Source organism: Carassius auratus, chromosome 46 (assembly GCF_003368295.1).
Source record: "Carassius auratus strain Wakin chromosome 46, ASM336829v1, whole genome shotgun sequence".
Taxonomy (NCBI): Eukaryota; Metazoa; Chordata; class Actinopteri; order Cypriniformes; family Cyprinidae; genus Carassius; species Carassius auratus.
The window spans coordinates 15,612,999-15,632,752 of record NC_039288.1 but is presented as its reverse complement, the minus strand read 5'-3'; the positions used below and the strand labels follow the sequence as shown (position 1 = coordinate 15,632,752).

At 42.9% G+C, this 19,754-nt stretch overlaps 1 protein-coding gene and 1 long non-coding RNA gene across 2 annotated transcripts; one reads left to right on the top strand and one right to left on the bottom strand.

Annotated features, from left to right (window-relative positions):
* The first annotated feature begins 10,733 nt into the window (after positions 1–10,733).
* LOC113064341 (complement component C1q receptor-like) lies at positions 10,734–15,355 on the top strand. Its single transcript, XM_026235096.1, has one exon. It carries the CDS (start codon positions 10,899–10,901, stop codon positions 13,680–13,682), a length of 2,784 nt encoding a protein of 927 aa, XP_026090881.1. The 5' UTR covers positions 10,734–10,898; the 3' UTR covers positions 13,683–15,355.
* A 128-nt stretch (positions 15,356–15,483) lies between these two features.
* Positions 15,484–19,415, bottom strand: LOC113063755 (uncharacterized). Its single transcript, XR_003278733.1, has 3 exons — positions 19,296–19,415; positions 19,056–19,143; positions 15,484–16,589 (listed from the first exon to the last, which is right to left on the bottom strand). It is a non-coding gene; the product is annotated as an uncharacterized LOC113063755 (long non-coding RNA).
* Between the last annotated feature and the right edge of the window lie 339 nt (positions 19,416–19,754).

Sequence of the window (19,754 nt, the reverse complement as noted above, 5' to 3'; positions counted from 1 at the left end):
CATGTATGATACTCTATCATGTGCAACTGCAAGCAAAGAGGTTGATGAGGCTGGAGATCTCTATGATGAGTCCAACAGCAATTGAAAGAGGGCACTACAGCACTACACCAAGTCCTGCAGGATCTGTGTGAAAAGGTAAAGTCGGGCTGGCCACAGAAACGACGGAGTGTAAACATCAATTTACACAGTTACTGGACTCTGCGCCACAAGATCAGCATACAGAATGACATTGTGATGGTAGGTGACCAGATAGTTATACCTCACACATTCAAAAAAGTAATCATAGAGAAGCTGAATATTGCTCATCCAGGTGTCCAGAGAACAAAAGCCAAAGCAAGAAAATCTCTCTTGGATTGGTATTGCACAGGACATCGAGATGATAGTGGAGAAATGTGTGCCATGCCAACAACTTCAGCCACAACAGCAGAAAGAGAAGCTCATCACACACGATGTTCCAGAGCTACCATGGATGAAGGTTGGAGTGGACATTTTTGAGTTGAGAGGCCAGTCTTATCTCTTGCTGGTGGACTATTTTCAAAATATCCTGAGGTCCTCAACCTGTCAGACAAGTCAGCCCACACAGTAATACTGAAAATGAAATCTGTCTTTGCCAGACATGGTATCCAGAAAGAAATAGTGAGTGACCATGTTCCATTTGCAAGTTACGAAAAGAAGTCATTTGCAGCATCATGGGAATTCAAGCTCACACATTCCAACCCAGGATACCCTCAATCAAATGGACTTGCGGAAAGGGCAATAAAGACTGTTAAACATGCACTAAAGAAAGCACTACAAAATGGCAAAGACCCACATCTTGTGCTGCTGTTGCTGAGAAACACTCCAGTGACAGGCCTGAATGAATCCCCTGCACAAATGTTAATGGGAAGAGTCCTACAGAGCACAATTCCATGTTCTAGTGCTATGCTCCAACAGTCGACCCCACAATTTGTACACAAGAGGCTGGTGGATTTTCAGTCAAGAATGAGGCATCAATACAACCATAATGCCAAGACACTACCTGAGCTAGCTCCTTGAACTACTGTACCCATGCAGACCAGACATGGATGGAAGCCTGCTGTGGTGGAGCATAAGAGAGAAGAGCCTTGGTTATACACGGTGCAGACACCAGCTGGAAAGGAATTCAGGAGAAACAGGTGCCACTTGAGGAAGATACAAGTGGAGGAAGTACCCAATCAGTCACCCAGACAAGCAGACCAAACATCTGTGATTGTGCCGGAAAGGGTGGATGAGTATCCAGCACGCCACACTAGAAGTGATAGAACAGTTATCCGGCCAAAGAGATATAATGATTATGTTATGGACATGTAAAATAAAAATAAAAATAAAGTGAGAGAGAATAGAGGAAGCAAAACAGTTGTCTGAAACATAAATGCAGAAAGAGTAGTGATAAAGTAATTGAACAAGTTATTAATGTTCTCAATACTACAACAGTATAGACATGATAAAAAAAAAATAATCACATAAAAAAATAATTCATTTATGTTTTTGATGAAATTTTCTGTGGTCCTTGTTTTTTGTCTTTTATGTCAGAGGTCATTCTGTTTTATTAATGTAATATTTGTAATAGGGTATTTGAGAATTTTGCTTTGGTCAAGTATGTTTGAGTTAGAAAGTCCACAAAAGGACAAATTGGAATAGGTAAGTGAGATTTTTGAGATCACTTTTATTTCTTTCTTTCTTTCTCTCTTTTACAGCAAGACCAGCACACACAAAGACAATTTACAATACATAAAAAATTACATAAAAAAATTGAAAATAAATAATTAAATACACAGGACAACACAAGAACAAAAAACATCTGCTTCCCCTACTCCCCACCAGCCAAAATTTAGCAAAAAGATAGAAGTAGTAATAAATTAATGTTTGTACCTTCTACTCCTAACAAAAGGAAATCTGAGCCGAGATCCTGAGGGTAAAAACTGAAACTCAGAATAGAGAGGATGGGAAGTAACCGTTAAGATAGATTGGGCTTTTCTAACTAATAGGTCGGTAGGATGACTCTTCTGAACTCCTAAAATCTTACTACTAGTGTTAAATATTTTCACCAATGCAGTCTTTGCCTTAGACTGCCATACCAGCATAACACAGCAAATGTTAAAACAGACTCAGTATAAGATTTGTAAAACAGAGTCATCAAGGATCTATAAAGGTTAAATTTGGATAGTCTCTGTAGACAGTACAGGCGCTGCTGGCCCCTTTTACAAATCTTCTCCACATTTGCATTAATATTCAGCTTGTTATCACACATCCCAAATACTTATATGATTCCACAACCTCAACTTCCTAATATTTAAAAGTTGTTCTCTTAATATCACTTTGATTACGCCTAAAATCAATATGCATGTCTTTAGTCGTTAACACATTTATTTGCAGGAATGCATTATCAAACCACCGAACAAAATCATTTACCACAAGGCCATGGCCATTTTCATCTGCATAGAGGATGACAATAGCTGAATCATCTGCATATTTTACCATGAATCTATTCTCATGCCTATTCCTGCAATCGTCAATGTATATAAAAATACAGAAGTGGAGAAGGCACACGGCCCTAAAGGGACACTGTGGATGGAGACAGTACAGAATTCTCCGAATTCAATCAGTTGGAAAGTCCAGGATCCAACCAATAACACAAAAATCAAAAACCAAAGCTCAAAAGTTTATCTACTAAAATGTGAGGTTGACTCGTATTAAAAGCAGATGAAAAATCAATGAATAAAATTCTAGCTGAATGATTCTTAGTTCCCTCTAAATACTTAGGTACCAAATTCAGCAAGGTGGCCGTAGCTTCCTCTACCTCACGCCTGGTCCTATAAGCAAACAGAACAGTCCTCTAGAGAGAATCCTCTACCATTGTAAGGAGCTCCTTTTTCAACAATCTCTCAAAACTCTTCATTAAAATCATTTAGTTCTACTGGATGATTCTTTTTAGCCACCGGGATGACTGTATAGAGGATTTCCATAATCTTGGCCCCTTCTGCTGAGTAAGGGACAATTATAATAATAAAAAATATAATTATAAAAAAATATAATAAAAAATAGATCCCAGTTGCTCTGCACAAGAGATAAGCAGCTGACTTTCAATTTTATGAGGGCCCGAGTTTTTCCTAGCTTTTAAATGTTTAAACATATTAATAACATCCTGTTCTTCAAACGGGATAGGTCTATTACCAATTAAAAAATTTTTTTTTGGCTCACAGAAAATATTGTCAAACTTATGAGTATCAAACCTTACAAAGAATTAATTGAATGCTTGTGCAAGCTGAAAATCATCTCTATACCCTTCCAATGCTATATTAGAATCTCTTCTAGGCTTTGTCCCAACTATGGTTTTCTTGCCATCCCAGACTGAGCCCAAATTACTGTTTCTTAACTCCAGTTCTATCTTCTCTTTATAATGCGACTTTGCTTTATTAATCTCCAATTTGACTTCTTCTTTTTTTTAACTGATTTAACTCAGAAATATTTCCTTTCTGAAACGCATACTGTCTTTCTTTAAGCTTTGAGTGGTTTAGTTATTCATGGTTTGTTATTTGGGTACACCTTTACAGGCCTTTCAGGAATAATGTTATCAAAACAGTAGGGGCACATAACTGCTAACAACTGTCATGGTCTTGTCATGATCCTGTCTCTATATCTCTCTTTTTCTCTCTCTGTCTCCCCCTGCTGGTTTATCCCCTCCTGTCTCCCTCGCTCGTCGCTTCTGTGTCACAGCTGTCTTCACTTCTCATTAAGATAATTTCCCCTCCACCTGGTTCTCATCCTGCCTCGTTATTTGGGCTACTTCTACCCTCTCGTTCCCGTGTCTCTTTGTCAGATTGTTACTTCCGAATGAAGCTGTTGCCTTTGGCGTCCACGTTAGCAATTGGTCTTGTCCTGTCCTGTCCTGTCTAGCCGGGGTGAAGTTAGTTTTCTGCTATCATTACCTGTACATCTCTGTGCTCACCCATTGCACCCCACAGAAACTTACCTGCTGTTCTACGCCGCGACCGCGCCGCTCTGCGAGCTCCGATCCCCGGTTCTCCCCTGAGCCCGGTCAAGCCTCCACCTCGCCAGCCTTCTGGTCGTTCCAGCCACAGAGGTCTCCTGTGTTAGTTTAATCCAGCCTTCGGGTCTTCCTTGGTTCTCATCTTTGTACTCCTTAGTTGGATTTTCCTGTGGCTTTCCTTTGTTTGATTAAAGACTGTCATTTTGCCCTCGCATTTGAGTCCTCTCTCTTCAATACCCATCACAGAACAATCTGACCTTATGATGGACTCAGCGAGTGGCAGCCCGTTCCAGACCGCCGTTGAGCACCAGGGCGTCCTCCTCGGGAAGCATGAGGAGGACATCTCCGCTACCCGACACGCCGTCGGTTCTTTGGCCGCCCAGATGTCCGAGCTGTCCAGCCAGGTCCACAACCTCCGCCTCCAGCCTTCCGCCTCGTATTGTCCTCCTGGTCAGACGGAGCCTCGGATAAACAATCCTCCGGCCTATTCGGGTGAGCCAACCCAGTGCCGCGCTTTCCTTACTCAGTGCGAGGTGGTGTTCTCGCTTCAGCCCGTCACATATGCTAAGGAGAGGGCCAAGGTGGCTTTCGTTCTTTCACTCCTCCACGGGCGGGCTCGCGAATGGGGAACGGCCAACTGGGAGACTGGGGCAGAGTGCATCTCAAGCTTTGAGCGCTTCAAGGAGGAGATGTTCCGGGTCTTCGACCGATCCGCCTACGGAGAGGAGGCTTCCCGTCGGCTTTCCACACTCCGGCAGGGAAGACGATCCGTGCCGGATTTCTCCGTTGAGTTCCGGACCCTCGCTACCACCTGTGGGTGGAACCAACCCGCACTGACTGCTCGCTTCCTGGAAGGCTTGTCTCCAGAGGTGCGGGACGAGGTCCTCGTCCGTGAGATCCCCGCCCGGCTCGACGACCTTATCGACCTGGCCATCCGGGTGGAGAGACGGTTTAATCAGCGCCGTCGTGCTCATCGCCTAGAGGAGAGTCTCCTCTCGCCGCCTCGAGTCAACCCCTCCCACTCAGAACCGGAACCCATGCAGCTGGGTGGTCTGCGTATTTCACCTAAGGAGCGTCAGAGGAGGATCTCTAACCGCCTCTGCATGTACTGTGCTAGTGCCTCTCACTTTGTGTTTTCGTGTCCTGTAAAAGCCAACGCTCGCCAGTAGGAGGAGGGTTACTGGCGAGCACTACCACGAAGACCATCCCTTCCACTTCCTGCACGACACTTCCAGCGCATCTCCAGTGGTCGGGGTCGTCAGCCTCCTGTGCGGCCTTGATCGACTCTGGGGCCGAGGGAAACTTTGTGGATGAGAAGTGGGCGCTCCAACAAGGTATTCCGCTCACACCGCTAAGAGACTCCACCTCTTTATTTGCCCTTGACGGCAGCGCCCTACCTAGGGTACAGAAACAGACTATCCCATTAACTCTAACCGTTTCTGGCAACCATAAAGAGACAGTTTCCTTTTTTATTTTTCAGTCTCCTTTTACCCCTTTAGTACTGGGGCACCCTTGGTTAGAGCTTCACAATCCACACATTGACTGGGCTAAGGGGTCTGTTTTGTCTTGGAAGTTGTCGTGTCATGTTAAGTGTTTAGCCTCGGCTATTCCCCCCGTGTCTTCTGTTTCTGTGTTGCAGGAGGAGACGGGAGATCTGACTGGGGTACCGGAGGAGTATCACGATTTGCGAGGGGTTTTCAGCCGTTCTCGAGCCATGTCTCTTCCACCCCACCGTCCGTATGACTGCGCTATTGATCTCCGCCCGGGGACGACGCCCCCTCGGGGTAGGCTCTATTCTCTTTCTGCTCCCGAACGGGAGGCTTTAGAGAATTATTTATCTGAGTCTCTCAGCGCCGGCACAATCGTTCCGTCCTCGTCGCCTGCCGGCGCCGGCTTCTTTTTTGTTAAAAAGAAAGACGGTTCTTTACGCCCATGCATAGATTATCGGGGGCTGAACGACATCACAGTTAAGAATCGTTACCCCCTGCCACTGATGTCCTCAGCCTTTGATATCCTGCAGGGGGCAAAGGTCTTTACCAAGCTCGACCTACGTAACGCTTACCATCTCGTACGCATTCGGGAGGGGGATGAGTGGAAGACCGCCTTTAACACGCCCCTCGGCCACTTCGAGTATAGGGTCCTTCCCTTCGGATTGGTTAACGCCCCCGCTGTCTTTCAAGCTCTGATTAATGACGTCCTTCGGGATATGCTCAATTTATTCGTCTTTGTCTATCTCGATGATATTTAGATTTTTTCGCCCTCTCTCCAGATTCACGTGCAGCACGTTTGCCGCGTTCTCCAACGTTTGCTTGAGAATCGACTCTTTGTTAAGGCCGAGAAGTGCTCCTTTCATGCTTCGTCTATAACGTTTTTAGGCTCCGTTATCTCAGCAGAGGGGATCAGTATGGACCCTTCCAAGGTCCAGGCCGTGCTCAATTGGCCCGTCCCTGAGTCTCGTGTCTCGCTACAGCGCTTTCTCGGTTTTGCTAATTTTTATCGCCGCTTTATACGCAACTTCAGTCAGGTGGCCGCGCCACTCACCGCCCTCACTTCGGTTAAGTCTCGTTTCGGTTGGTCCGGTTCTGCGCAGGAGGCGTTTGACCGGCTCAAGACACTTTTTACGTCCGCACCCATCCTCTGCACTCCAGATAGCTCAAGACAGTTTATCGTTGAGGTCGACGCCTCCGAGGTAGGGGTGGGAGCCGTTCTTTCCCAGCGCTCAGCGTCGGATAATAAGATACACCCTTGCGCGTACTTCTCCCACCGCCTCTCCCCCGCTGAACGTAATTATGATGTCGGGAATCGTGAGCTCCTCGCCATCCGCCTGGCATTGGGTGAGTGGCGGCAGTGGTTAGAGGGTTCCACTGTTCCTTTTATTGTTTTGACAGATCATCGCAATTTAGAATACATTCGCTCCGCCAAGAGATTGAACTCGCGTCAGGCTCGCTGGGCCCTTTTCTTTACGCGTTTTGATTTTGTCATTTCATACCGCCCCGGCTCTAAGAACGGTAAACCTGACGCGTTGTCTCGACTTTTCGATCCCTCGATCGGCCGCACCCCCTGAGAGGAGATTATTCCCCCCGGTCGGGTGGTGGGGGCTACGATCTGGGGAATCGAGAGACAGGTTAAGCGCGCTCTCTCTCACGTCGCTACTCCCCGTAACTGCCCTAGGGGCAGCCTCTTTGTCCCAGTTCCCACACGATTAGCAGTTCTTCAATGGGCCCATTCCTCTAAACTAGCGGTTCATCCCGGTGCTCGAGGTACTATCGCATTTATCCGCCAGCGTTTCTGGTGGCCCTCTTTAGAACGTGATGCGTGCCGTTTTATCGCTGCCTGCTCTGTTTGTGCCCAGACCAAGGCAGGCAACTCTCCGCCTGCTGGTCTCCTCCGACCGCTACCTGTTCCCTCTCGCCCGTGGTCCCATATAGCTCTCGACTTTATCACCGGTCTTCCGCCCTCAGCCGGTAAGACTGTCATCCTGACGGTAGTCGACCGCTTCTCAAAATCGGCGCACTTCATTCCTCTTACCAAACTGCCCTCTGCTAAGGAGACGGCCCAGATTATGATTGATAATGTGTTTAAGTATCACGGGTTACCCACCGACGTCGTGTCCGATAGGGGTCCGCAATTCGCCTCGCAGTTCTGGAAAGAATTTTGCCGTCTCATAGGTGCCACTGCTAGCCTTTCCTCGGGTTTTCACCCACAGACTAATGGCCAGGCAGAGCGAGCCAATCAGATTGTTGTCCGCATGCTCCGCAATCTAGCCTTTTGCAATCCCTCGTCTTGGGCCGAACAGCTTTCCTGGGCTGAGTATGCTCATAATTCCCTCCCTTCCTCGGCCTCTGGTATCTCTCCCTTTCAGTGTTGCCTCGGCTATCAACCGCCCTTATTTTCATCCCAAGAGACCGATTCTCACTGCCCGTCCGTTCAGACCTTTATCAGTCGCTGTAAGCGAACCTGGAAGAGAGTGAGATCCGAACTTTGTCGTTCTAAGAGACGCATGTGCGTGGCTGCTAATAGATCGAGTGTCAAGAGTCCTCGCTATGTCGCGGGTCAGAAAGTTTGGCTTTCTACATCTAATTTACCCCTCCAGTCTGACTCCCGTAAACTGGCTCCCCGCTTCATCGGGCCGTTCCGCATTATCAAGATCGTTAACCCTGTCGCCGTCAAACTCTGGTTGCCGCAGAATCTTCGTCGTGTTCACCCGGTGTTTCACGTCTCCTGCATTAAACCGGCCTCTCGCTCCCCCCCTCCCACGTCCTTCTCTGCCGTTCGTATCGAAGACTCCCCGGTCTACACCGTCCGCAGGATCATAGATAGGCGGCGTCGGGGTCGTGGACACCAATTTTTAGTCGATTGGGAGGGGTATGGTCCTGAGGAGAGGAGTTGGGTCTCCCCTAAGGATATCCTGGACCCCTCGCTCATTGATGATTTCCTCCGGTCTCGCCAGCATTTCCCCGCTGGAGCGCCTGGAGGCGCTCTTTGAGGAGAGGGTACTGTCATGGTCTTGTCATGATCCTGTCTCTATATCTCTCTTTTTCTCTCTCTGTCTCCCCCTGCTGGTTTATCCCCTCCTGTCTCCCTCGCTCGTCGCTTCTGTGTCACAGCTGTCTTCACTTCTCATTAAGATAATTTCCCCTCCACCTGGTTCTCATCCTGCCTCGTTATTTGGGCTACTTCTACCCTCTCGTTCCCGTGTCTCTTTGTCAGATTGTTACTTCCGAATGAAGCTGTTGCCTTTGGCGTCCACGTTAGCAATTGGTCTTGTCTTGTCCTGTCCTGTCCTGTCCTGTCTAGCCGGGGTGAAGTTAGTTTTCTGCTATCATTACCTGTACATCTCTGTGCTCACCCATTGCACCCCACAGAACCTTACCTGCTGTTCTACGCCGCGACCGCGCCGCTCTGCGAGCTCCGATCCCCGGTTCTCCCCTGAGCCCGGTCAAGCCTCCACCTCGCCAGCCTTCTGGTCGTTCCAGCCACAGAGGTCTCCTGTGTTAGTTTAATCCAGCCTTCGGGTCTTCCTTGGTTCTCATCTTTGTACTCCTTAGTTGGATTTTCCTGTGGCTTTCCTTTGTTTGATTAAAGACTGTCATTTTGCCCTCGCATTTGAGTCCTCTCTCTTCAATACCCATCACAACAACATCAGTAGGTTCATCTATGTCAGAACAGGACAGGGAAGAGGGAGAGATTGATATGCACCCTTTATGGAACCATAACATAAATCTAGAGTCATGTTATGTCTTGTTGGACATGTGACATACTGGTAAAAGTCTGGGTCTTATCCAGCAAACAATGGTTAAAATTATCCATAATTACCATTAGTGCACCGGGAGAAATACGTTGCAATCTTTGGGTTACTTGTAGAATACTTTCTGAAGCTTTATCAGCATTTGCCCTGGGATGAATATAGACAACATTAACGAATATTTGAGGAAACTTGCATGGCAGGTATTCAGGGTGTAACCATACAGACAGTAATTCAACATCTTGAGTACACAGTGTTTTTCTCACAATAACGAGATAATCCTCACGAGAAAGGTTTTAGAAAAGTTTTTTATTTGGTTTAGAGAAATGAATGTAAGAGAGTTTGTGGAGACAAAGAGTGAGCAGGGTTATTCCAAAATGAGTAGAGGAACTGAAACTGAGATGACATGTATGAAGCAATGGACAGCGGGTTAAGTGAGACTGTTGATCTGCTGACTTCTGTGCTGATGAAGATTAGACATAACAACCTGATATTCATTGTGGATATTAAGTGACTTAAAAAAAAAAAAAACATATTGACAACTGGATATCTAAAGTTTATTTTAGTTTTTATTTGAGTTGAAATTGGAGAACATTAGTTTTTTTTTTTTGGCATGTTTTTCATGATTATGCCTTAATGTTCTTGAGATCCCAACCTTAAAAGTTGTATTCACTTGGTCTATGGTTAAAAAAAAAAAACATTTGTAACCAATAATTATATTGCATGGTTATAGAATAAGTGGCATGCAAGTCAAGATTGCAAGAAAATGTTTATGTGAAAATTATTATTGATAAAGACAAGACAAAAAAAATGATGCATAGTGTTTTTTATTTTATTTTTTATTTTGTATTCTTGCACTAAAATTCAATTTTCACATCATTACACTGGTCACTAAATAAAAGTCATATTATTCAAGGTTTTCTTTATTTTTAACGTTTGCTATCAAACCATTTCCTCATAAATAACTTTCTCCACATAAATAACTTTCTTAGATGACCTATAATGGAACTTGTATATTCTCTAATGTTTAGATGCTTTCTGTTGTGAAAAGGAATTTAAGATTATCTATTAATACAGTGATAAGACAGAGTAGGCTATAGAAAATTAAGTTAAATATTTTTAAACCATTGCATAATTTCAAATGATTTTCATATACAAATGGTTTAATGAAGTTAAAGTCAAATGTAACCATCTAAGCAACTGTTCAAAAATGAGCCATACAAGTATGGAACATTTTGAAATCTGAACAGGTCCAGGATGACCCAACATGACGTGTTCAGGTTGGATGGATGGAGTTATAGTGATTGTTGTGAGAAAAGAACTGGGGCTGAGGGAGGACTTATTGGTTGCTTAACTATTTCCTTAAACAATGTAAACCATAAGGCACAAGGGAAAACCACAGACAGAATCTCCCCCCAGTACTCATTACCCGCCCCTCTTACAATAACAAACATCTGTACCCTCCTTCTCTGTCTCACGCCTGCAGACAGAAGGCAGACAAAAGTCATGTCTTTGATCAGAGAGACCAGAGGTTTGAAAGAGCTCTTAGGTAAATTTAAACATTTAATTAGGTCAGAATAAACTGCAGAAAAGTAAGATAACATAACGAGGTATTCCTCAGCTTTAGAAAACAAAAAAGCAAAGATGGGAAACAGGACTGTTGGAAAATGCTGTGCTACATATCCCTTTCTTTTCTTCGGACTTCTGTATTTTTATTGGTATAAGGAAGTCATTGGACAAAGCTTGCAGGAGCAGAAAAGCATGTGCAATGCTGAGGGATGCTATTCTATTCATCTCCAGCACAAGAACTTCCTGGAGTCCTGGAGGAGCTGCAAGGATAAAGGGGGGAACCTGGCTACCATTAAAGGACCAGAAGAAGCTTCCATGATCCATGACTTCTTATTGCCAGTGATCAGAAGTCGCTCCCGGCCCAAAATCAGGTTGTGGATTGGCCTTCAGCGACAGCCTAGGAAGTGCTCAGTCAAGAGCCCTTTGAGAGGCTTCACCTGGATCACTGGGGATCAAGTAACACAGTATACGAACTGGCAACATGATGACTTAGCCAGTGAATGTGCTGCTCATCGTTGTGTGTTCATTACCTACAACACGCCTAAAAAAAGGGGCAACAATAACAACTTCAAATGGGTCCATCGATCTTGCGTAGTGGCCGTGGAAGGTTTCCTGTGCCGCTACACCTACCATGGGATGTGCCCAGCTCTTCAGAAAGAAGGAGGGGGTCCTGCAGTCTACACCACCCCATTTGAGCTGACAAGTACTGTTCTTACTCACATCCCTATTGGTTCTGTGGCAACTCTTCCTTGTCCCGATGGTGACAAGGAAGACCAGTCAGTGATGTGTATGATGAGAGAGGATGGAAGTGTTGGATGGTCAAAGGATGCACCGCTCTGCACTGACACTCCAATGGACTGGTGCAAACAGGACAATGGTGGCTGTGAGCACTTCTGTGTGAACTCAGATACCCATTACTACTGTAAGTGCTATGAGAATTATGTTCTGGAAGAAGATGGAAAGACCTGCAAGCTCTTGGATCCCTGCTACAGCGCCAACTGCGAGTTTGAGTGCGAGTCTACTCCTCAGGGACATCGCTGCAAGTGCCCAGAGGGGTACCTCCTGTCTGGTGATAATCAGAGTTGTCTTGATATAGATGAGTGCTTGCTAAAACCATGCCCACAGCAATGCGTCAATGCACCAGGTACATTCGAGTGTAGATGCCACAAGGGCTTCCTTCTGTCTGAGTTCGGAGAATGTGTGGATGTGGATGAGTGCTTGCTAAAACCATGCCCACAGCAATGCGTTAATGCACCTGGTACATTCGAGTGTAGATGCAACAAGGGCTTCCTTCTGTCTGAGTTCGGAGAATGTGTGGATGTGGATGAGTGCTTGCTAAAACCATGCCCACAGCAATGCGTCAATGCACCTGGTACATTCGAGTGTAGATGCCACAAGGGCTTCCTTCTGTCTGAGTTCGGAGAATGTGTGGATGTGGATGAGTGCTTGCTAAAACCATGCCCACAGCAATGCGTCAATGCACCAGGTACATTCGAGTGTAGATGCCACAAGGGCTTCCTTCTGTCTGAGTTCGGAGAATGTGTGGATGTGGATGAGTGCTTGCAAAAACCATGCCAGCAGCAATGCATCAATGCACCTGGTACATTCGAGTGTAGATGCAACAAGGGCTTCCTTCTGTCTGAGTTCGGAGAATGTGTGGATGTGGATGAGTGCTTGCTAAAACCATGCCCACAGCAATGCGTCAATGCACCAGGTACATTCGAGTGTAGATGCCACAAGGGCTTCCTTCTGTCTGAGTTCGGAGAATGTGTGGATGTGGATGAATGCTTGCAAAAACCATGCCAGCAGCAATGCGTCAATGCACCTGGTACATTCGAGTGTAGATGCCACAAGGGCTTCCTTCTGTCTGAGTTCGGAGAATGTGTGGATGTGGATGAGTGCTTGCAAAAACCATGCCAGCAGCAATGCGTCAATGCACCTGGTACATTCGAGTGTAGATGCAACAAGGGCTTCCTCCTGTCTGAGTTCGGAGAATGTGTGGATGTGGATGAGTGCTTGCAAAAACCATGCCAGCAGCAATGCGTCAATGCACCTGGTACATTCGAGTGTAGATGCCACAAGGGCTTCCTTCTGTCTGAGTTCGGAGAATGTGTGGATGTAGATGAATGCATGGAAGAAAAATGCGTTCATATTTGTGAGAACTTGCCTGGTTCCTACACGTGCCATTGTCCTGACGGATTCTCTCCACACAAAGAAGATCCAGAGAAATGTGAAGATATCGATGAGTGTAAAAAAGAAATTTGCGAGCAGGTGTGCAGAAATTACAATGGTGGATTTGAGTGTCTTTGTAAGGAGGGTTATATGTTGCAAGAGGACAAATACTTATGTCGGCCAGTGAATGAGAATAAATCACAAACAGATTCCCCAACAGTAAAATGGCATCCAACTTACCTGAGCTGGTCAACAGAGAAGACAGAGGAAAGAGAGGTGACCACCCAAACTTCAAACTCACCTTCATCAAACTTTTTGATGTATACTACAACTTCAGCTTATTCACATCAAGAGGATGCACCTAAGGAGAAAATATCAACTGGTGATAAAGTGGATTTAAGGTCTTTAGGAAACAAAAGACTCCCAGATGTTTCGGATTCTGTTCTGCCCACTCCACCAACATCACAAATACCAGAAGATACAAATCAGCCTCCAGATGACAAAAGATGGCTGATTCTGGCACTGCTGGTAATACTATGTGTTTTTGCAGTGGTCCTGTTAGCGTTAGGCATTGTTTATTGCACAAGTTGGGCTGTAGAGACACGGAGTAAAAGCGTCACAGACTGTCACCGCCGGACCACCACCTCCAAGCCTAAAAAATCGATCACAGCAAAATCTCGAGCTTGAATAATGTACAGTTAACATGAATTAGAAAAAAATAGACTTCCTCAAGCTGTTTTGATGTGATCACACTGATGTCACTTTGGTATTCTAGGATCCTGTGGTACATAATGGCAAAATAGTCACTATGTGCAAAATATAACATTCAGATATTCTTTTCAGACAATAGAGAGAACATCAACAATTATTGTCCAGTAGAAGTGGAGCAGTGACCACCAGTGTAAAGTGGGACAATGAAAACACAATTTAGCATGCATCCCTTTTTTAAAAAATACAATGAATGAGAATAAAAAAAGCAGCTATCAACAGCTTAAATTTATTTGTTTAAATTTAAACTTATTTTTATAAAACATTTACATATGAAATAACATCTATACCGTTGTTAATAAATGTTAATACATTTGAAACTTACATAGTTTGGATCCGTGAATAAATTAAATACCTACAGTTCATGAAATGGAAGTTGAACATGGTCTTTATCGCTTACCAATTATGTAAATGTACAAATAATTTATTTATTAAGCATTTTTGTATCACATTTTTCTTATGCGGCCTGTAAAAGGATACAACTACATGACAAATTCAAAGATTTGTTTTATCTGATAATTAATGCAAAAGTCATTGTAAAAATATGCCTGCGCTGCTTTTAGATAATTATTTATGCAACATCTTTCACAAAACAGATATTAATAAAACCACACAGGTAGGCAGCCTAATGCAAGCACAGATCTTTTAATTAATGCCAACCTACCATAATTACATTGTTAAATTGTACAGTTAGTTATTATGTTATCAAATTAAGTTAATAAAACATGCAAAAAATGTCTGAGCGTCTTGAAACAATCGTTTGAGAGTCGCAAACCTTATAATCTTATAAATAGTCTTATAAATAGCAGACAGAACAAAATCAACTCTCCGAAGATGTACAGTGTTGCAGATTTGAGTGGTTTGTGTTTGAATGAAGAGACCCCCATTGACCAACATGAGCCTCATCTACAGAAGAAAAAATGAACCATTCTCATTTCAAAATAAGAAACAGTGGTTTATTTTTGCAGTACTTGCATTTATGAATACTAAAGTTTCCCAGCAAAAGTAATAAATTAATCAAATAGTATTCCTTATGGAATTACATGTCATAAGTGAAAAAAAAGTTGCAAGCTAAAATCTAAAATCTATTTACAATCTGATGAACAAGAAATCTGTTAAATGTATTAATGTATGTAAACATTTCCATTTTTTTGTGTAATTATTTTATTTAATAATATAAACAATATTTGAGTGATTCAATAAAAAAGAATGAACCATTCTCGATCCACATGGCATCCTAATGAATTTCCACATATATGCAATAATGTAAGAAAGAAGTTTTATCTTGTCTTTAATATACCACTATCCGCTTTTTTTTTTTAAATATATATTATGGACAGTTAAACTGAGAACTGTTTGCAGAAAAATCTTTAAGGTCCTGCATCAGTGAACATTTGAACCTTTTTCAATAGTTGTGTTTGAGTCCCTCAATTGTCCTCAGTGTAAAAAAAAATGATCACTGCTGGAAAGTGTTCAAATATGCAAAGATGCTGGAAAACTGAAGAATCTGCCTCACATTAAAGATCAGTTCTCACTTTAACTGTTCAGAACAAACAAGGGACTCATGCACAAGCATCACAAAACAGAAAGACAGTCGTGGATCATCCAGGTAACCACAAACAGTATTGAAAACCAAGGGTTCCCAAACATCTTTTATGTAAAATATCTTACTCAGGACAGTACTAAATAAAAATAACTTTCATTTGTATGATCTCTCTTATTTTTTGAAAATGATTCACATTTTTTACAGATTCTTCAAGGGGTTCCCAAACCTCCGCATGCCACTGTATTTCTATCTAGGCAAGTTATATATGTACATTTTCATTTAAATGAGTACTTCGCAAGACCGGAAGTAAGGATGCACATACTCGCGTCACTGAAGCTCACCAGCGCCATCTGGTACACCGACATAGATATGTATCTATGGTGCACCGAGCCCATCGGGCTACTTTGTGGCTGTGGATTTACAGTTTTTACCAATTGCTTACACACGTTTTCAAAACTAAGTCTTCTTTTTTCAAAACTCTACACACAATTCTCAAAACTGCACACACAAAATGCAACACTGCATTCAAAATGCCATAAACACATTTCAGAATGAAGCATTTGCATCAAATGGCAAACAGTGTTGTTTCCAAATGCGTAACACGTTACCATGTATTAGCTTTAAAGTGATTTACATTTTAAAACGTATTTACCTGAAACTTAATGCATTATAATTAACCTCCCAACATTGGCTGCAACTGGTGTGTATAATGTACTTTCCCCCCAGACTATCTCAACAATTCACAGTGCTTTTCAATTTCATTTGTAATGTAATAGTTTAATTGCAAAATAACCATTTGAGAAATGTATGCATTACAGCATTACAAAATCAAACTTTAAACATAAGTGCATCGACACATAGCAATCAATAACAACAACATAAAATGTAAGGAAAAGGATAAATGTAGGTCTGGAGCACAGATGGGACATTTAACTGTTCTTTTATACTGCCTTATATCATTTAGGTATGTTTTGCTGATCTTGTCAGTCATGGTCAAGTCATGATAATGGTGTAATTTAGTGCTTGTGATTCGATCAGCGCTATAGGTGTACCAATCCTTTGACTTTGACTGTTGCCATGTCACAAATTCCAGTTTCTCAGATTGATGAGGTTCCCTGAGTGTTACATCAAATAAAGCAGTCAAAGGCTCAGGTAAGTCAGGATGCTCCTCTGAATCAGTGTCAGATGATGCAGTGTCTGTGTCACTATTTTCCAGGCTTGTCAGCACTCAGCACAGAAGTCCACAACCTGCAGTTCCTGGATGTCATCATCTCTCAATACTGATAATAGAGCAATAAAAAGACACAGTTACTGCGCTGCATAATGTTCACATCAGAGCTTTAACACATAGGTGTACAATATACAACAAACAAATGTCATTTCTAAAATAAGTAACCTGAAGACAAACGCAGACCTATCCAAACTAACATAACAAATTTGATAATAATTAAACTGTGTCAGTAGGCATTTTCACCTCTGCATCACCAAGTAACACCTTTCTCATGCAACATTATGGTGTCAAAACACTATGGCAAGCTTATCTAGGCTGTGTCAACTAGTACATGCCTCTGGCTGTGATACTATTTTTCCTAGCAGATGTTAAAGCTGCTGGAAGCTGCCTGTCTAGCCTCTTTGGTTTGTGGAAGCTGATTTCCCTCAATGGAGCTGGTCTGACTTCTTTCCTGTTGATGTCTTTCCACATGCACACTCCAGAAGTAACCGCTGCTTTCTCAGTCCTTCCCATCCTAACATTGAATTATATTGCAGCTGCATCACTGCAGCATGACCCAAGCCTGAAATGTCACAAAAAACATAATAAATGCATTTGCTGTAGAAGCGCAGACTCAAATACGGGAAGCGTTCACTCAGATGGGAGCGCAAAAACACGGCACAAAAATGAATGAAACATATCGCTGCAGCTTGAGACAGGCTGTTATTTTCTTATGAGGAAAAAATGTATATGTTAAATAAAAAATGTATATGTTCTTAAGAATTTTTCAAGAATTGCACTTAAGAACATTCTTACAAACTTTGTGGAATTTATCTTAAGAAAATGAATCCGGCCCCAGGCCTCTAAACCCAAATAACTATCGTTCACTCTCTCTCTCTCTCTCACACACACACACTTCCGGTGCAGGTGTTGAGCGCGAGTGGATGGAGTGGTGTGAGGTGGTGCAGAGTGGTGTGAGTGAACCTTTCTCTCTTTGTTCTCTACGCTGGTTTTGTTTGTTGTTTTTGTTTGTTTTCTCTCTTTGTGTGTGTCTGTGTGTTTCCCTTTTCTTGCTGTTGTTACACCTAGGTTCGGGTGCTATCCGTTTTTTAGGAAGCATATTGGCCCAGTGGGTTGTGCTCACTCATAAGATGCCACACATTCCACGCCTTTTTTGGGGAAGTCGTGGTCTAGTGGTTAGAGAGGTTGAGCAAGGCACCGAACCCCAACTGTCTGTAATAAATGGCTGCCCACTGCTCTGGGTGTGTGTGTGTTCACTGCTGTGTGTGTGTGCACTTTGGATGGGTTAAATGCAGAGCACAAAATCTGGGTATTGGTCATCATACTTGGCTGAATGTCACGTCAATTAAGGTGGCATCCGTGGTGAGTGTCGAGGACTGCTGCTTGGCTGTTGGAGAAGTGGTTGGACACTCAGGTGTTTTATCCGCGTCCAGGATGAATAATACGATTGTGATTTTTCTGGATAGTGTGAATAAAGCGAATGGTTTGGTAGAAAAGGAGATTGTAGTAGGAGTAGAATTAGTTTCGGTCGTCCCACTTTCTTTACTTGACAAAAAAGTAACTCTCTAACGTGCCACCTTTTGTGAGTGATGAGATGTTAACGCAAGCTTACAGGGAACTAAACTAACTTTTTCCACTGGTGGCACTTGTGCTACTAACTTTTTCAGTTACTGGCACAAAACATGATTTGGACGCACAAATTATTTATAGTAATTACTGGATAATAATGAACAATAATGAAACTGTATTGCATACAGATGTGCTTTTTATTTTACTTGCCATCTTTTAAACCACATGCCTTGTTCTGTTTCTTACAGTACACACTGTGCATTGCTCCATGTTTTAGCTGGGGTTAGAGGGACCCTGGTGCGGGTTGTACAGTGTGCCCTGTTTAAAATGGTTTAATTTGAACTGTATGTTCATTCTATTTATTTATTTGTGCTATTTACATAATGTTTAAATTTTTTAAAGTTTGTTTTTGTTAATTTAAAATAGCACTGCAGTCTTCACTGTAAAATAAAATACACAATCAAACCAAAATGTATTCAGACACCTTCAACATTTCTCACATTATCACAGTTTATTTGCTGTAGTTTAGAAACTGGTAATAAAATATGACAATAACTCAGAACAAATTAATCTTGATAATGTCGGATAACTTTGATAAAAAGATATGCAATGGAACCAACCAAAACTTCAGACAACTGTCAGTATGACAACATTTACACAACTATCAATACTTTGTTGAACAGTTACCAAGCAAGCAATGCTTCATTTGGTTCAGTCTGTGGTGTGAAAAGGTTGCATTAGCAATTAAAGAAAGAAACACTTAAGCAAAACATGGTCAGGTCCCTAATTATTATTAATAATAATTTATTGTAATTTATTGTAATAATTTAATGGTTTTAGGCTTTCTCAGAGGTTTTATAAAACACAGGAACTATCAATTAATAGTGAAATGATTATATTTTTATGTTCTTTTAGATATTCTGAGAGAAGAAAAGAGGTTACTTACAAAGAATACTTTATAGAAATGTGTAGGTTTGTGGCCAAAGACGATCGAAAGTCCTCTGAACACCAGAGACATCAGTCGGCTCTGTAGTCTGTTATAAAATGAAAGAAATGATCAATCAACACCAATCAAGAACCTATCAAGCACAATTTGATTGCATTACACAACCAATTGTAAATGTTTTGTGATGCATTTTCAGTACTTAAACTATGCAATGCAAGTCTATATCGGATATGGACCAACCTTGATTTGTTGTGAAAGCTGTCAACAGCTGCCCAAGGCCCATGGTTCCCTGAATAGGGAACGAGATGCTGCGGTGACGTCACCACGTATGGGGAACACCTTCGGTGTGACGAATGTCTGAAGCCCTATACCATCCCGCCAATCCTATTGGCCAAATGGCGCATGGCACCACCCTACGCATGCGCACGCATGATATTCCTGGGTGCCGCGCGCCATTTCGCTCAGATTTCATGACTGAAGATGAAGAACATTATCAAGGTACGGCATGGCCAGGACCGCAGCATCTCGTTCCCTATTCAGGGAACCATGGTTACATACATAACCGAGATGTTCCCTTTCATAGGTCACTTCGATGCTGCGGTGACGTCACCACGTATGGGAACGCTATACCAAAACGCCTGACGTACCTGATAGCTGAGATCCGAGGAAGCATCTGCTCAAGCGGAGAGAACCCGGGAG